The sequence below is a fragment of the Rattus norvegicus genome, chromosome X (genome assembly GCF_036323735.1).
Source record: "Rattus norvegicus strain BN/NHsdMcwi chromosome X, GRCr8, whole genome shotgun sequence".
Classification (NCBI taxonomy): Eukaryota; Metazoa; Chordata; class Mammalia; order Rodentia; family Muridae; genus Rattus; species Rattus norvegicus.
In genome coordinates, this window is record NC_086039.1 from 81,887,573 (window position 1) to 81,907,916 (window position 20,344).

General features: G+C 34.6%; 1 protein-coding gene across 3 annotated transcripts in view; it reads right to left on the reverse strand.

Annotated features, from left to right (window-relative positions):
* The window catches only part of Pof1b (POF1B, actin binding protein), a 66,699-nt gene that overhangs the window by 12,225 nt on the left and 34,130 nt on the right, over nucleotides 1–20,344 (reverse strand). For all 3 annotated transcript variants that reach the window (XM_063279892.1, NM_001106934.1, XM_039099585.2), the window contains exons 6-9: nucleotides 17,116–17,289; nucleotides 11,995–12,125; nucleotides 9,012–9,039; nucleotides 7,697–7,771 (exon numbers count right to left, since the gene is read on the reverse strand). In XM_063279892.1, coding sequence (XP_063135962.1) covers nucleotides 7,697–7,771; nucleotides 9,012–9,039; nucleotides 11,995–12,125; nucleotides 17,116–17,289 — 408 coding nt within the window. The remainder of the gene's footprint in view (nucleotides 1–7,696; nucleotides 7,772–9,011; nucleotides 9,040–11,994; nucleotides 12,126–17,115; nucleotides 17,290–20,344) is intronic.

Consider the following 20,344-nt stretch of genomic DNA (forward strand, 5'->3'; position numbering starts at 1 on the left):
GGCTATTGAGGCAGAGTAGTGAACAGAACGAGATGGCTGCATTTTGAATGCAAACCCTGATGGCAACTACACCATTTTGTTTGTTGCAAGCACATAACTACCTGCCTACCCAGCAAGAGCTAGGAGGAGGTAACCCAATCACAGTAGAACACACATGGTATGTACTCACTGATATGTGCATATTAGTCTAAAAGTTCGGAACACGCAAGATACAATCCACAGAACCACATGAAGCTCAAGAAGGAAAAAGACCTAAATGTGGATGCTTCACTCCTCCTTAAAAGGGGAAACAAAATACTAATGGGAGGAAATACAGAGACAAAGTGTGGAGCAGAGACCGAAAGAAAGTCCATTTGGAGGCTGTCCCACCTGGGGATCCATTCCGTATACAGACACCAAACCCAGACACTATTGCGGGTGCCAAGACGTTCATGCTGACAGGAACCTGATATAGCTGTCTCCTGAGAGGCTCTCCCGGAGCCTGACAAATACAGAGGCAGATGCTCACAGCCAGCCATTGGACTGAGAACAGGGTCCCCAATACAAGAGTTAGAGAAAGGACTGAAGGAGGAAGAAAAACAATATCAACCAACCAGAACCTCCAGAGCTCCCAGGGACTAAACCACCAACCAAAGAGTACACATGGAGCCACCCAAGGCTCTTGCTGCATATGTAGCAGAGGATGGCCTTATCTCACATCAGTGGGACGAGAGGCCCTTGATCCTATTAAGGTTAGATGCTCCAGTGTAGGGGAATGACAGGGCGGGGCGGCGGGAGTGGGTGGATGGGTGGGTTGGGGAGCACCCTCATAGAAGTCGGGGAGAGGGTGATGGGATAGGTATTTATGGACCAGAAACAAGGAAAGGGGATAACATTTGAAATGTAAACAAAATATCCAATAAAAGAAAAAAAAAGAACTATGAAGGGACAAGATCATCTGCCAAGGTTCTTAACCTTAGGGTTGTGATCCCTTTGGGAGTAGAATATCAGATATCCTGCATATTAGACATTTATATTACAAGTCATAATAGTAGCAAAATTACAGTTATGAAGTAGCAACAAAGTAACTTTAGGAAGGTTCAGAATTACTTATTTAGATGAGTCAAATATTACCACCTATGAACTTCTACAACTAAAATTAAATTCAGAATACGTGGGAATATAGACATATCAAAACCCATGTCTAAATGGCTATCATACACACCAGGTTAAATAATGATGCAACGCACACATGTAAAAGGTAGTAAACCTCACACTAATGGGTGCAGGCTTATTGACATATCATCAGATCATGTGGTATATGCATCATGTCATCAACAAATGATAAACTTTCAGATCTGACCTAAGAACTACTGCTCATAATAGTCCTATCTTCCTGGCATGCTTGAATGTCATTGATATTAGTTGGGATGGCCTCATATGGAGTATAGGAGGACATGAATACCCATTTAACCATGTAGAATTTGGAGAGATTTTGTCATGCAAAACTCCTTCAGGACAGACTTTCTTAATGTCTTCCCTAACTACCTCAAATGGCTCTCATTGTGTTTGTATAAGCGCTCAGCCCTTTAGACTTCTTTGGCTCTCATAGTTTAATGGTTTCTTTGTATGACTGAAAAATCACAAACATGTATACATAAAACATACTGAAAGCTCAAGATGATAAAAGAAATACTGCAGAAAACCTTTAGACAATATTTGACTCAAACCAAACTCCACGAGAGGTTGGTTTAGGGAAATTCTGACTCTTATCTCATGTAAGGATAAAAGGATGAGAAATGAGCTCAGACTTCTGCCATTATCTGGATTTAAAGAGATACACCAACACTATTTATTAGGTTCATGTCAGGAAAAGCAGAGTCTAGAGATGAAACTTTCATTCTAACACCACAAAAATGATACCCCAAGCTCTGTCATATCAACTGACATCATAAAGCCTTCCGTTGTATCATATGTAATCAGGCCAATTAGAAGAACATTCACTTCAACTTGGCAGTTAATAGAAACTGTCCCACTTCCTCAGAATGTTTACCACAGGAGGTAACCTTCCAAAACAAGATATCAGAATAAGACTTTCATGTGTTAAAAGTTTCATAACAGAGTAACCAAGTGCTCAGGTTTTCAGCTAGATTCAATACTCACTGAAAGACTAAAAAGAAGTCTCAAGTTGATAAGGAAAATCAAATGATAGATATCAATATCAAGATACAAGGAATTTTTAGAATTTCCCAACAAAAGCTTTCAAGCAACCATAAAATCCTTTAGCAAGAAATTACAAAAATTGAGAAAGAGAAAGCCACAGATTTTTTTCCATCAATTAAACCAGGAATGCCTGACAAAATATGTGATTGAATATCAGTTCTAGATAGACAGACAGAATGACAGACATACACACACACAAAAGCTGTAGTTCTCATGATATTAAAAGCCATAAGAGAATATTGACATTTAATTTTCAGAAGCAAAGCTATTCAAAAATATTGTCTCTTTAAACAAAAATAACATAAACTATAGAAAATCATGAACCAATAAATTTCAAATTATAAAATTTAATTACTGCATCCAGTAATTACTCCTATCACAGTTTCTTTTTTAAACTTTCATACAAACAAACAACTGACTCTGACCAGGATGCAGGGGGATGGGATGTAAATATATTTCTGATAGGAGTGTAAGCTTGTGTAGCCACTAGGGAAATCAATGTGGAGGATTTCACAAAATATTATAAAAGAAACTACCATATAATCCAGCCACAATACTCTTAGGTATATACTATGTATATATGAGTTTTATTTAGTCATAAAGACTAACACTGCTATTTTGAGCAGTGGCTAGAATGGCAGATTCTTTAAGCAAAACAAGGCAGACTTCATATTTTTTCTTTTATGCATGGAAAAAATATATGTACATACACATGTGTGTGTGTGTGTGTGTGTGTGTGTGTGTGTGTGTGCGTTCTCTAACATGGAAAAAAGGGAATCATATCGAAGGAGAAGTAGGGTTTTTTGGGGGGGTCGTTGTAGGAAGGTTTACCTGTAGGAGGATCAAGGAAAAAGTGAGGAATGGGTAGATAAATATGTACAATGGCGGATAAACGGAAAAATTTCCTAATGAGAGTTGTATGGCCTGCACAACTTTCCATCCCACAATCCCTTGCATCCTTCCTTTCCAACTTGAGCCCAGTAGAATGGCTCCCATAAAGAAGGGTGGCTAGAAGAAGAAGGACCGTTCTGCCATCAATGAGATGGTGACCTGAGAAAACACCGTCAACATTCACAAGTGCATCCATTGGGGGCTTCAAGAAGCATGTTCCTTGGGAACTCTAAGAAATTCGGAAATTCCCCTTGAAGAAAATGGGGAATCCAAGTGAGTGCATGGACATCAGGCTCGATAAAGCTGTCTGGGCCAAGGAAATAAGGAATGTTCTATATCGCATCTGAGTAGGTTTGTCCAGAAAACATAATGAGGATGAGGATTCACCAAACAAGCTCACATTGGAAACTTATGTGCCTGTTACCACATTCAACACTCTACAGATGGTCAATGTGGATGAAAGTGAACCTGCTGAACGTCAAATAAATTGCAGTACTGCTAGAAAGAAAGAAAGGAAAGAAAAGAAAAGAAAATCTCCTAATGAAATTATTTTCTTCATTAATTAAATGCTTGGAAAATTAAAACAATAAAAAAAACAAAAAAGAAATTAAGAAATAGGCTTAAAACAGATTATTCTACAACAGACCATTGAGTCTTGGCAAAGAAATGGGTAATAAAAAGAATAACTGAATAAAAATTTTAGAATAATCCCTATAAACAAGAAAATAGCAACAAGAAAAATCGTAATGAATGGGTTATAAAAATGAAGAGAAAGGACAGAGAAAAGTAACGTACAAAGGAAAGTTCATAATATAAGCAACAGTAAAAAAAATTACTATAATGAAATTGATCCAAGAATCCTCTATGCCTTTATGCATATCTAATGGTCACATAATGAGAACCCTGGAATTAAAGGCAGAAAATAAAAGAATATTCAGAGAAGCAGTGGCTAATAAGTTCTCTGTATTAGCAATTTTCATTAATATATCTGTACATACAGAGAGAGTTGGATGGAGGGGGATGGAGAAAAAGTATGAATACCAAACAGGATATATTCAAAGAAATCTAATCCTTGAGAAATCAAAATAAAAACTACTTAAATCAAAACCCGAAAAGTGTAAGAAAAGCCTTAGTTATTGGAAAACCATAAAACAATAGCAAGTTCTCCTAGAAATAATGGCAATGAGATGCAGATACTGAATTCCGGGACACCTCTGGAGGAGTTAGGGGAAGGTCAAAGGAGCTGAAGAGGTTTGCAACCCCATAGGAAGAACAACATCAACCAACCAGACACCTCAAAGCTCCAAGGGACTAAACCACCAACCAAAGAGCACACATGGACTGGTCTGTAGTCCCTTCTTCCCCCACCCACCACCCCTCACATACGTATGAGAGGGCTGCCTTCTCTGGCCTCAGTGGGAGAGAATATTCCTATCCTGTAAAGGCTTGATGCCCAAGGGAATAGGGATGTTGGGGTGCAGGTGGGGAAGCACCCTCTCAGAGAAAAAGGGGGGTGGGTGTGCCGAAGAACTCTTGGAGGGTGGACAGGGATGGGGAGGCAACATTTGGAATGTAAATATATAAAACAATTTTAAAAATAAAACTTAAAAAGAGGGAAAAAACTCATAAAATGCTCAAAGAACAGAAATGTCAACTATGAATTTTATAAAAAAAAGAAATAGAGTTCCTTTTCAAATGAAGAGAACAAACCATGGTATTTTTCAGGCCTTGGAAATGTAAATAACAAATAACTATTAGACCTACTTTTAGACTAGCTAAAGGAATTTCTCTAAATAGAATAAAATTCTAAAGCAATTGGGTATTAAGAAGGAAAAAAGTTATATGGGTAAATACAACAGGCTATAATTTTGTTGAACTTTTTATTTATATTTGATAGATGAAATAAAATTTATGGTACAAATATGTTGTTTATGATCAGAGAAGAAATGTTTCAGAATAATATAAATATAATGGTAAAGAGACATAAAACCCTCAAAGCTTTCTACAGCTTCTGAAACTGGTAAAATGTGCTCAGATCTACACATGGAATTAAATAATAGATATATAATCTGATAGCTAAAGAAACTACTAAAACGATGTACCTGAAAATAATAATAACAAATCTAAATGGAATTCTGTAATGCCATGTATTTCATAAATAAGCAGAACAAAGAATAAAAAGAAGAGAAGTCTGTGGTATATTAATTAATGGTTGAGTTAGGAGGGCCTAGATCTCTGTGGAAAGTGCCACCCTTGAGATGGTGATATTGAGTTATGTAAGAAAGAAGATTGAGATAACCCAGACCCAAAAGGACATGCATGGTATGTAGTCACTAATAAGTGGATATTGATGCTAAAAATTACAGATTACCCAGGATACAATCCATAGAACTCAAGAAGGTTAACAAGCTAAAGGGCCCAAGTGAGGACACCTCAATCCTACTTGGGAGGGAGGAGAAATCAATCACTCACCGGATGGGGAGAGAGAGAGGGAGGAACCTGGATGCGAAAGGGGACAGGGAGGGGAACATAATCAGGTATTGGGTGGGAGAACAGGACTGAAGCCCTGAGGGCCAGCAGAAAGAATAGAAACAGGCAACCTTGGGAGGTAGAAGGTTGTGGGACCCTCTAGAATATACCAGAGGCCTGGGAGGTGAAAGAGTCTCAGAACTCAAAGGGAGGAACCTTAGATGAAATGCCCTACAGTGGGGAACCTCCAGTAGAAAGATAGAGCATCAGGTACAGGGATGGGGTTGCCATCCCAGAATCAAAAACTCAGACGCAGAATTGTTCCTGTCTGAAAGAACTGCAGGGACAAAATTGGAGAGGAGTTTGAGGAAAAGGAGGTCCAGCCACAGGCCAAATTGGGATGCAGTTCAAGGGACGGCCCCAGGCCTGACACTTACTGAGGCCATGGAGTGTTCAGAAAAACAGGCCTATCATGACTGCCGTCCAAAAAACCCAACAAGCAGCTGAAAGAATCCGATGCAGATATTTAAACCCAACCAATGGACAGAAGCTGCTGACCCCTCTGGTTGATTAGGGAAAAGTTGGAAGAGAATGAGAAAGAGGCTGACCCTGTAGGGAAGACCAGAAGTCTCAACTAACCTGGACTTCCAAGATCTCTCAGACACTGAGTCACCAACCATGCAGCATACAGGAGCTGAGATGAGGCCCCCAACACATAGACAGCAGAAGACTGCAAAAGTCACAGATGATGCATCTAACAACCCTCAAGGGGCTGGAAGCCCCAGGGAGAGGGCTGGTCTGGTAGAGTAGGGAATGGAGGGATGGGGGCATCCTCCTCGAGATGGGGTGGGGGAGGAGGCATGGGATGTGGCCTGGGAGGGGATAATATCTGGATTGTACAAAAAAAGATTAAATTAAATTTTAAAAAAAGAAAGCAGATTTAAGGCTCTGTGCCCCAGTACAGGGGAATGCTAGGGCAGTGAGGTGGGAGGGAGTGGGTGGGTGGGGGAGCACCCTCATAGAAGCAGGGGCAGGGGGATAGAATAGGGGGTTTGTGGAGTGGAAACTGGGAAAGGGGATAACATTTGAGATGTAAATAAATAAGAAATAGAAGCAGATTGAGCAAGCCAGGGGCAGTAAGCCAGTAGCTGTATTTGTTCATGTCTTCTGCTTGAGTTCCTGCCCTGACTTCCTACAAAGATGGATTGTTACTTGGAAGTGCAAAGTGTAATTCAGCCTCATCACAGCAAAATAAACTGCGAGTAGTTTTATTTTAGTTTTTGAGGAACCTTCCTAGTGATTTCCATAGTGTCTGGATACTTTGCATTTCCATAGACCATATATAAGGGTTCCTTTTCCTCTGCATCCTGGCTAGCATTTGTTTTGTTTTTTTTTTCTAGATATATACATACTACTTTCGGTCATATTTCCTTGGCTTCCTTATTACAGGAAAATTTCCTATTCCTCTGGATTCTATCCTTGCACAACGCTGGAAAGAGAAGGCAACACCTGAACTTGGAACAGGGAGAAGTAGAGTATGAAATGTGCATGAGGAAGAGAAGAGAAAGACTGATTTAGAATCAGGTTCTACTAAAGTGCAGAAGAGTCGATAAGAACAATTCACAGCAGGCAACACTTCAAGGTCGATTTTCTGAATGCTAGACACTCAAGTCTTGGTGGTCTGACTGAGCTAAAATGTGATCCTATCTAATTAAAATATAATCAACTCCTGTGGACCATGGCTTTTATTTGAAGCTATCCATTCTTCGAGAATCATGCTAAGTAGCAGTTTCCTAGGATTGATTACTTTTAAAAAACACATTTTACGATTATTATGAAATATTTAAAATCAATACATGTAACAACATTATCTGAAATGTAGTGTTACTACTTTTAAATTTTTTTAATTGAAAATAGATTCTTTTGTCATACAATGCATCCTGTTTCTAGTTTCCTCTCCCTCTACTCCTCCTAGCTCCTCCTTCCCTTCCCTTCTCTCTCCATTTGCTTCCTTCCATTCTCTCATTATAAAACAGCAGGCTTCTAAGAGATAACGACCAAACATGACAAAATGAAATATAATACGATGAAACAAAAACTATTATATCGAAATTGGACACTGATCCCATCTTACCTGCAGAATATAACGAATTTGCTGTTTTGTAAACTCTGACAGTCCTTTGGGAATCAATGACTCAATGTCTTCTGACTGTAAGCAAATGGAATTTATAACATCAGCACTTTAATCTTATGGGCTGCACTTCATAGACGTTTGTGCACAGATAACGTATTTTGGGAGGATATCAGATTAAATCACCTTTCAAAGAATAGTTTCCACCTTTAAATACTCACTTACAATACATAGACTTGGAAATAATACTAAATTCCAGAGATTGTTAGAGAAAAGAGTTGGGCAACCAGTCAAACATTCCACTTGTTTTAGAAGAACAGTTTAGGGCTAAGGCTGAGAGGCACAATGCTTACATAGCATTCTACATCCTGTCTGAACTCCAGAATCAAGGCGGTGGGTGCAATAGCAATTTTAAACAAAGTGATTACTTACCTGGATGTAGTAATACATGCCTATATTCGCAGTACCTAAGTGTCTACAGTAAGGGGATTAAAGCTAGCATGTGCCACATAAGTTCAAGACTAGGACATGATATATAGCCACCTCCTGCCTCATAAGAACAAGTAATAATGATGATGGAGAAAAAATAATATGGGATTCAAATTTTACTTGAAATAGCATCATTGTATCCTTCAAAATTAAATTTCATTGGATGGTAGATATGTTTGAGAAGCTTAATTTTTAAATAGTGAAAGCTGTGAAATAAAATTATAGGTATTATGGACTTAAATAAATTTTTCTTGAGGCTATTGTGACTTTTGAGAGATTATATGTTACCACAGCAACTAAATGTAAGAGAGAAGCCAAAATAAGTGCTTTTCGTAGGCAATTTAGAACTTACAAACTACTTTAGTGAATATATAATAGCAATACACAGGAAATAATGGTAGAATTAATAAACAAGATTTGATTCCTTTTATGTGCTAAAATTATGATTGCTTATTGAATTAAAATTGTTTTTCAAAATTACAAATGTAATGGAATTGATACTTAAAGATTTTTTAACTCCAAGTTAGGGTTGCACATGGTTTTGAAACATTAGATAACATTTATTTTTATTGTATAAATTTCTGTCTTTTAAGACAGTTTGTTATCAGGTAAATTTTAAATGTATTTTAAACAACTACAATGTAAATCCTAGCTATAGTCATAAAATGTTCTTTGTGATTATTACTTTTAGGGTCATTACAATGATATAAACATTAGCTTTTTCACTAATTTCTGCTTCCAGTCTGATAAATAAACGAAATAAAGGGATAGTATTAGTACCACAATCAAACTGTACATTGTTCTCTAATTGAATGACTTTTGGACTTACTGTATCTGCAGTCTCAAAATCTTGTTTGCTGCAAAAATGACAACAAAACAGTTTTAGAAAAAATGTACTCAGTAACCACATACAAACATTCTTGTTCTACTTATTTTAGACTTTGCATATCATAATAGTGCTGATGAAAATTGGAATCACAAATAAAGTAATTTAAATATCAAAAATGGAAATTTCACTTAGTTTGACTAAAATAATTTTTCTGGAATTAGTTGATATAGTAAAATGAGTAATATCTAGATAAAAATTAATAATATATGCAGAAATAGTACATCATCCATTTTCACCAGTCCATCTGAGGGTAGATGTAAAAATGATTGACAGCAAGCGGTGTTTGGTGAACCAAACCACAATTACAGGTTTTCTCTCCTTCTTCCTCCGTATTCCCTCTCTGGGTCTCACTTTCAGTTTGGAGCTAGTTTCTCTCTATTACTATTTTCATGGTATTTATTTCATTTTATCAAAAGAAAAGCTTTTAAAAAGAGGTCAACTCACTTAATCTATGTAAGCTAGGAGAATGGGTTTGAATCTACACCGAACAAAGCAATACAGTCAAAATTTTAGTTTCATAATAGACTTTTTAGCAGCAAGATGAGTATTTGGACAGAGAGGTTGAGTGAGTATTTGTAGAGCCAAATTAAGAAGGCAAATCTTATGGGATTGTCAGTGGTGATACAAGTCTGAAATATGCTGCTGTAAGAATTGTGCACACTGAGAAAATACAGTTACTGTGTTGTCAAGGGCAACAGACCAACCTTTATTTTTGTCTAATTACTTACTCTCCACACAGTAGAAGAATGAGATATGAACATGTATGGTGGACATGTCAAACAAATAGAAATGTACATGTTTTGACAGGAAGGCAGAAATAGTATTTTAAGTTATTAGTTTTAGTACATTAGTCCCTACGTTTAACCATTATGTAATTGCTTATGAGCAAAATTTTGCTTATAGAGATAAATGGGTCATTGTGAAAAGCCACTTACATTTATAGAAATGTGCATGCTACTATGGAAAAAGAACTCCAGGTCCCATTCCTAAGGCATGATTAATACATGTAAAAGAGTTTGAATGTATGTATGTGGTATTTGTTGTGTTGTGCCAAATAGATATCTTGGGACAGACCTAGGGAGGAAATGAAATATCCACAAAGTATAACTAAAACAAAAGAAGAATGTTATTGTAGAAAAGCCGAATGATAGTTTATGTATATGTAAAAGAATACCCAAAACTGTTTGAATACCTCTCTAGTCTTTGGTAGTTATGTGTTCTTAATTAATTACTTTATCTGAAATTTTCTGAGGTTAGTTTTCAAAGTTTATAATACAGATAAGCATACAGTTTCTGGCACATTATGGTCACTCAATAGGCTATTGAGGGGAAGAGAAATATATTAAGATAGCAGACTTGTGTAAAAATAATTGAATGCATGAAGTATTTTTTGGGGTCATAGGAGAGAAGAGTTTTTCAAGTAATGCAAGAAGATGTTGATTAGTTATAATGATCAAAACATAGCAAAAGAGAAAACACACATATTTATAATGGAATAGACTTAAGTAATTAGCTGTATTTTACTCTGATGTATCTTGAGTGAATTAACAGTATGGAAGGCATACATTTAGTCAACAGATATTGAGTCCTGTTTTAAGTAACATGAATTCCGAAGTACATAAAATGGCCCTTGTGTAACTGTAAATTCTATGGCTAGTACACAGTGGAAGGTGGATAGCAGAGATGGCAGTAGAGATTGGGAATGGAGAGCCAAGTGAGAGGACTCTACTTCTCAAGTTATCATTTTGCCAAGTAGGATGGACAATTAGATAAGAACAGAAAATAGTTGAGGAAAATGGTAAGAGAATGGTTGTAAGAAGATAATAAAATTTAAAGAAAAGAGATAGCTATGAGATGAAAAGAATATATTAAAGGCACTAAACATAAATATTGATTTGGAAAACATATGACTTCTTTAACTTAAAAAAATACAAAAATGTATATATTGTGTCATACACTCCATATTTATATACTATATAAGCTCTATAATAAAAATATTTATCTAGAAGCCAAAGAATGTAGTCAGTGAGAATTTTGAATTAAAAGAAACTCTATTGACATTCCTTTAGCTTCTAGATTACTTTGAATTTGTTGTCATGTCCATGCTTTGACTATATAGCGTCAAGTAACTAATTTAATAGGATGTGCTGTCATCTACAAATAAACAATAGCCTCGATTTCCAGGGAATCAGTATGCTACTGGTCTGTGTAGACACCTGTAGTCATGCAGTACATATACACATGTACAAATAAAAAGGTAAATATATATATAAATATATACATATGCAAAGTTTCCTATTTTCTTCTTTTCTTTTTTTTTTTTTTTTTGGTTCTTTTTTTCAGAGCTGGGGACCGAACCCAGGGCCTTGCGCTTCCTAGGCAAGCGCTCTACCACTGAGCTAAATCCCCAACCCCAGTTTCCTATTTTCAACTACATAATCCTCCAGAATGTATGTTATATATAATATACTATATAAATTAGTATACTGAGAATGATGTATAAAATATAATATTTATAGAAACATTTGCTCAGTTTTCTCATATAATCACATTATTTGCTCATTAAGAGTACTGGTGTTCTGCTGTGTACCTGAATGTACTCTTTCAAAATGACATTCTTAAGAGCTAGAGAGATTTCCCAGTGGCAGTGGTTAGGACCACATCCTGCTCTTTGAGAGGACCCAAGTTTTATTCTCAAAATGATACTGGGAAGCCCACCACTATGTGTAATTCAAGTTCCATGGTTCTAGGTTTTGAACTTCCTCTAGCCTGTGTGGGCACCCAAACACACGTGGTGCACATAAACTCATGGAGGCACATACATATGCACATAAATCTTTAAATGTCTATTCGTAAAATTACAAAATTGAACTCAAATATTTGAGAACTGCAACATCAACACAAAAAAATCCATTTGTAGTACCTTCCTCCAATTCTCTCCAAATGTTCTAACAAGCAGTGATATAGGTCTGTATTCTTGCGGCTCAGGTCAGCAAGCAACTCTCCAAAATATTTGGGATCCAATTTTTCAGGGCCATCATCCTGAATTATCAACTGAAGCAAATATGAAATACAATTATAAGCAATATTGATTTTCTAAGTTCATAGATATATTTATATGAAACAATTTTTAATTTATTTTTATTCTCTAATCCTTTTTTATAGTCCAGACTTCATACCTCTCCCGGTCTGCCCCCCCCAACTGCTCCCCTTCCCACATCTGCTCCCCCCCATTTCCAAGAGGATGTCCCCACTCCCTCGAGCCTCATGTCTCTCGAGAGTTGGGTGTATCTTCTCTCACTGAAGCTTGAAATTTTAAAGAATAAAAAACTATTGAAATCATCCCTTGAATCAAGTCACCAAATTTTTTATGCATTAGATGTGCATATTTTCAACAAGTGAGGAATTTAAGGGAAACATCAACATTGAAATATTTTCAATTTAATTTCACTCAAGTTTAAATGATATAATGAATGCAAAACTTCGAAAACATTTTTCTTTCTTTTACTGCAAATAGGTATTTTTCATACAATATATTCTGACCATGGCTATCCCTTTCCCAACTCCTCTGAAATTCCTTCCACCTTCCCTCCCATTAGAATCTACATGTTTTCTGTCTCTCCTTAGAAAACAAACATCTATCTTAAGAATAATAATTTAATAAAATAAATAATAATTTTTAAAAACTAACCAACTGGAGTAGGACAAAACAGAATAAAAACAGTCAAAGGAAAACATGAGTATATGTACATCCAGAGAAACATTTGTGTGGACACATAGGAATCCCCTAAAACTATAATATATGTGATTACATATATGTATACATTGTGTATATATATATATGAATGCACATAAGATATATATATATATATATATATATATATATATATATATATATATATATATATATATATCTTATGTTACAAAGAACCTTCAAAAATGCTACTGAGTTCATTTTGTGTTGGCCATCTACTGCTAGGCATGGATCCTGGCCCTAAGAGTGTTTTGTATCACTGTTGAGACTCCCTTGGAGAAAACTGATTTATTTTCATTTGTGAGTTATTATCAATTGGACATAGCTTCTGGGCTAAGGATGGGGGTTTGTATCCATGTCTTCTCTCAGCACCGGCATCCCATCTGGTGTAGACCTATGCAGGCCATGTGCATGCTGCTACATTCTCTGCTCATGTGTATGCCAGTACTACTGTATTTAGAAGGACTTGTTTCCTTAGTGCAATCCAACCCCTCTGGAGTAAAGTCTTGAATATAGTTGCTTACATGATACAGGAAAACAAACAAACAAACCTGAGTTTCCAATTATTACTCAATTTCTTTTTCTTAATTTTATAATTTATCTGTGTGTGTGTTGGGGAAAGGTGGTGCATGGCCTTTGGAGGCAGAAGACGTTGTCACATCTCTTGAGCTGGAATTTCAGGCAGTTGTGGTATACCTAATATGGGTAATGGGAATCAAACTCAGGCCTTCTACAAGAACAGCACAACATTTCTTTGCTATACGCCTGCTGTGGGTAAATATAATGTGAATTACTTTAATTATGCTGACTATAGAAAAATCACTATCACTTTGATGAATGCCCACTTGATTTGTTAGTGTATACTAAGGTTGGATGAAGAAAACTATTCAATATAATGTCATTTATGTATTTTTGGTCCAATTCTTTGCTTTTTGTTTGGATTGAATATCTAGTCAACCAGACATTGAAAAAAGTAGCTCAGGGCCAACTGAAAAAAATTATACACCTAAAAGACATTTAAACTCTTTGACACAATTTATTATGACTACTGTCCTAACTCAAACATACTTCATTGTCTTCATTTCTTTGACATTTATCTTTCTAATACTGTTGACTATCTTGTCTATTATCCAAAGACTCACTGCCGAGAGAGCAATAGCTTAGGTCATACTCTATACTGTTTTAATATTGAACATGGATTAAAGCGATAAATGGATCAGATTTGACTGATACTTTCTTCTCAACCTCTGCAGAATACACTAAAGGTCTACGCTTATGAAATGAGTGCAAGGACTAGAAAGCAAGTAAGAATGGGTATACAGAACTACACCTATACAGTGAAAATCTGTTTATGGTACATCGATCAGCAAAAATTAAATTCTGGATATCAATCATAGTATATTTTTATATACTTTTATAAATAATATATACTAATGATCCATAGCTCTTCTTTGGAGTTTCTCCTACTCATATGACCTCTCGTTTTTCCTTAACAGGATTTCCTTAAAAGGAATATACATTCCTATTTTGAAAAGTCCGCTTGTGGGGGGTTGGCAAGTGACTCAGGTGTCTCAAGTTCGAAATCAGCAAGACTCTTATAAAAGAAAGAAATCAGAGCCACTGAGAAGATTCAATGTTAAAGGCACTTGCCTATAAGCCCAATGGTCTGAGTTCAATCCCCAGGAGCCACATGGTAGAAGAAGAGTGGGCTTCTATACATTGCACTCTGACCTCTAGATATGTTCCAGGGACATGTGTATGCCCTCCTCTACATATAAGTAAATAAATGAATACATGCTCAAAAAAAGTCTGGATGAATAATCCACAATATTAGTTATTTTGTTAGTTATTTTGATTATAATATACATTATTGAGTTGCTTCCCTAGAGAAGTAAAAGTTGTTTAACAGTGTAAAGTTTTTATATTAAGTCATAATGGGCATAAGTTAATAGGTAATGTTAATATAGCACAGTATGCTTATATGTCATAGAATATACAAATTATATACCTGGATCTATGTAGATAATACTCTATATAAAAATATAAAAGCTTCCTCAAGACATTTCAGACAAAGGATATAACACTAAGACATGCTATAATTGATGTTAAGCAAAGTTGAAGTTTTAAAGGCAATGCATTCCTAGATAGAGTAACTTTCCTTTAATAAAAGTTCTGTCCAAGTGAATGGGCCTGTTCCTTTTACAACCTGCCATGACTCCAAAAATGTTTTTCAGAAGGCTCAAGGTAAACAGAAAAGAGTTCAATTCCTCATGATTCCAATTTCCCATTTGTAGGAAATTTTCTATTTATGCTTGTGTGCATGTGTATGTTCAGGCATATAGGTATGTGGGGGTGAGCATGTGTATATGGAGGCCAGAAATCAATATTAGATGTTTTCCTTAATTACTCTGCACCTCAATTTTGGAAACAGAGTTTCTCAATGAGTCCATAGCCCACTAATTTGGCTAGAATACTAGTCAGAAAGCCCTATATATCTTCTTATCTTTGCCTCCCGAGAGCTGGGATTCCAAACACAAGCTCTCAGGAGATCTTTCCAAATATATATCACACCTACAGAGGACATGTGAGTATCAAGACCTTCCTTTTTCCTTTATCTCATGGTTATCCTCATAAAGTTGTGATCAGACAGAAAAGCTATTTATAAAATGTACTCGATATCTTCACAAGGGTATACTGAAATTGTAAACTATGGTGTAATTAATGAAGCTGAAGGAGATATATTAGTTACCTAAATATGATGACTATTTTCTAAGTAGATAATAATAGCAGCTGGTCATATATATTATTTGTTAAATGGTGAGTGAATGAATATCAATGCAATACTGTTGTTCATAGCCAAAATCCTGAATCTTATAATGCTGCTTCTATCTTTGAAAATTGTCTCTTCCAGTAGTTGTATCATCAATAATCTAATGTAGGTTTTATCTTTTCAAAAATTTCCTTTATGATCTTTTTATATGTCTTCATTTTTTTAGAGTTAGTAAGAGTTTTATTTTCATTTTCTTTTTTCCCTATCTTTATTAACTTGAGTATTTCTTATTTACATTTTGATTGTTATTCCCCTTCCTGGCTTCCGGGCGGACATCCCCCTAACCCATCCCCCTCCCCTTCTATATGGGTGTTCCCCTCCCCATATGTCTTCATCTCTATGAAAATGTTTCCTCATATATTTCTTTTAGTCTTTCTGTCAATTCTGTGAGGTATATATAACTAATAAAATTTAATTAAAGAGAATGCTGCAGAATATTTGATTTTAGGAAGATAAATAACTTAGGAGATAAAGTGCTGGAGAAGGAATCCAGTCAATTATATCACCAATATATCTCATGCGTCAGAATGTTCTTACTTTTTGTATGAACTTTAGATCTAAAACATTCTAGCTATATAAGACTCTAAGTAACGTAACCTCTTTAAATTTTAGTTTCCTCATGGGAACCAAAAGAAAATAATATGACCAACATATGTATTTCTAAGCATCAGTCCTGAGAAATAATACCATGGATATTTAATATAAAACAATACAAATTCCTGTATTAGAAGTTACTTTCTTTTTCCTTATTCTTTTATCTTTTAACAAAAGTCTATGAGAGAGGTCAATTTGAAATTGGAGTAAGTACAAATGATGTTTGACTCTCCATTATTTCAGTCATTATTGTTAGCTTTTACCAGATTGAAGAAAATCGTGTTTTTCCTATTACCACTTGTGTAGCAGATGTTTACAAGACTCCTATGTCTTCACAACATAAATTAATCACTCAAGATTGTATCCAGGGAGGTTTCTCCTTAGCAACTATGTTTTGCTTTCTATTTTGCTATAATGCACAATAAAGTATAAGTATAGTCTGACTTGAATTAGTATAATATATTCTCAAAGAATATATACAGCAACTAATTACAAGCTGGTGAAATGCTATCATTAACAATCATCTCAGATGACAGCATTTCTAATTTGTTGTTCATTTGAATATTATATCTCATGAAAATGTGTAACGCTGAACAACCTTTGGACTCATTTATAAGGATCAGTTATCAGTCACAATTAAATATTCATGAATTGACTCATAACTTCATCCATTTAATTAATGAACCTGCACGATTTTTATCTTTTGAAAGGAGTCTGGATAGTTGTTTTCCAAATGTTGTAAAAACACAAATATCACTGGTATAATTCTCCAATGTTCGGATTAAAATTGAATGTGAATGTTAGATTAGTGGAGTAAGACATGTTTAAGAACTTAATTCAGTACGTATTGAACTGATTGACCTTACCTGTTCATGTATTTGGCTTGGCCCACCATGACAGAGTTCATGCCCAACATTTGAATCATTTTCTGTTATACATTGGATCTGATGGCTAGAATGGGACTGCTGACAATGTGGTGAGTGGATGATCTGGGGTTGCTGGATGACATGATGATGGCACTGAATTTGAGGACAGCATTCCTAAAACAAATATACTTGTCAAAAAAAGCCATCTAAAATCAGAACTACTACAAATCAAGACAAGATTGGAAACAGATTTGAAAACCACAACAAATAATTAGGTGTATAATTTGTAATTTTAACTAGTGATATTTTTAATCTATACATTAAGAAAACTTTATTAGAATTTGTTTTTATTTGATCAGTAGCTAAGCCATCAAAATACTTACCCAAATAAGCCATAAAATGTCATGTTCTAATTAAATTGATATTTTAGTTGTAATTAAATCTAAAATTATTATGAATATTTTAAGCTTTCTTTTATAGCTCAATAGGTACTACCTAATTACCTAAAAATTCTATGATGCTGAAGGTGAAAAAGAATTCAACATTAGGAAAAATATAATACAGTGATTTTCAATATCAGGAAACAGGTTTGTATTCCTGTTGGGGAGGCAAAGAACTCATGCCTATGAAACTTGAGAAAAGGCTTTTTAAAAAACGTTGGGAATCATTGACTGGTGCTTTTGATCCAGGAAATGTAAACCCTTACTCTAATTCTACCAGATACTTTTATTCAAATACTGCTTTTATAGAGTTTTTATGTGGAGTAAATGAACTGTCTGTAAGAAATGTGTATTAGTATTATTATAACATTGCTGTCACAATAAACTTTAATTTTATTGTCATTTATCTCACTAAATTTGAACATAAAACTAGTACTCTCTCAAAGATGACAAAAGTCAGATTATGTACTTGTAATGAAAAAATTAATAATGACAAAATTGTGACTGGAATTCATAATTTGTTCCTTGGAATCTAAGGGTATAGGGGTCATTTATATTAACTGCAGGAAAAACTGGAACTTTCCTTTAAACCCAATCTATTTTACCTGCCTGTTTATGTCAGGGAGGAACTAACATTTGCATATATCCATTAGGAGGGCTTCAGGCATGCTTGAATGTTTCTATAGTATGTTGTTATTATTCTGCTTTGAAAAGAGACAGCTAATAAAAGCCTGCTCTCAAAGAGAAAACACTTAAGTTTTAGTCATAATGTTACATTCGCTTACATATAGTCAAGTTTGAAAGTATAAATTGAGTGTAAATTTTCTTTTTTGACTGTAAAAAAGTGACTCTTATTGAAAAGTAATGTAATTCAACAGTTTAGTCTCTTAGATGCAACATTTTTCAAACTATGTCAGATGAAAACAATACCAAACTGCAGAACAATGAATACAGTATCCCCCCTTTGGTTTAACATGTAAAATAATCTACATGTATATATAACAAGTATAATACACACACACACATATATGTATGTATGTATATATATATATATATATATATATATATATATCCTTTTATATAAATAGAGAGATAACCTTCTAAGAGTGGTTATCTGCAAAAAGAAACTAGAGACATGAAGGCCCAAATCAAGAAGCCAATTACCATTAATATTATTTGTATTGTTTTAAATATTCTTTTTGTAGTCTGAAACTTCTTACCCTATATGAATTGCATCTTATGTGCATGAAGTATTTTGGAATAAAGAAAAATATATGAAGAGGCATATAGCATGACTAGAAACTCCCTCTGTAGATATATAAAGGCCATAGAATCAGTTCTTGGCATTCCTTTCTCTAGACTAAGTATGACTCATTTTACCAGTGTGATAGCACTGAGATCTTTAAAATTCAGAAAACTAACCATATGCCTTAATCAACTTTACTACAAATTAACAGATAAATATATTATCTCTTCTTTTATGTTATAAAATGTCATTATGTAGTGTTGGGACATTAAAAAAGAATTGTATTTACTGTTAGTATTGATGTTAAGGTAGAACCCAGAGCTTCATCCACGCAAGTGCCCACTTTTGAGCTTATACTCAAGTGTTGAAGTCGTTGTTTTAAAGGAAAATATTCATATTGTGATCATATTTTGAAGCATATCATAATTTAAATTTAAAAGTACAGAATATCAAACAGTTATGATGTCTCATGTGTTATTCCTTTAGATAAAGGAAGAAAAAGAAAAATATAAAATATAAATAGTTTGAAAGGATAATTAACTTGTTACTAGAACTACCTTACTAACTTTACTACAGAGGCCTCTTTATTCTTGGACAAGTGTCAGTACATTGGTTTGTATGGACCTTGGCTTCATCTAGCATGCTTGGTATAGCCCCTATCACTGAGGAAATAACAAAACAAAATGTGTGCTTTGTTCCACAACATACATGGTAGTTAGAAAACTCCCAAGTGATTAAAATCATTAGTGAAAAAACATTAGCACAAATAAATACTAGTGTCAACAGTAAGCAAAAGCAGTGTTCTTAATAAGATCTCTTCCTTAATTTTTTAAGCTGTGTGGGTAGTAAGACAATCTATATTATAGTGTGTGGATAGTAACACAATCTATATTGTAGTGAATATTATATTCTAGAGGCTATAAAGTAGAAAAACTATTCATTATCATTAAAACAGAAACTTGAAAGCAGCATATACCTCAAAATTTCCCATACTACTTAAAAGTACAAAACATCATTTTTGATAGCCTGGTTAAATAAATGTAAATGTAAATGAATAGCTTTAGAAACTATTATTTGGAAGATCAAAAGCAACCAGTGATTTTTTTCTATTTGATACAGTAATGTTGGGTTGTTCTTCAAAAACACTTTTGTTTAATTTATCAGGTCTTTAGACACTATTCAGCATAACAGACAAAACAAAAGGAAAATATTTTGGTGTTATCATTCTGAAAATTTATGTCATTTCATCTTTACTAGGCATCAAATGTGGAATACTCGATATATAACAAGTTATTTCCTACAAGTCTACTAACAATTGCCAATAAGTGCTTATAAAAATAGAGCATGTTTTCATGCCAAGAAGTTTTAAAGCAAAATCCAACATATCTTCAGTGTGTTTTATTTACATATGAGAAAGATAATTTTGTTTTCCAGACTGATTTTATAATATTTCACTACTCATTATACCCTAAATTTTTACCCATACTCCAAATTTATGGTATTCTAAGTCCCAGAAATATAGCATTTACTTTTCTTTAAAATA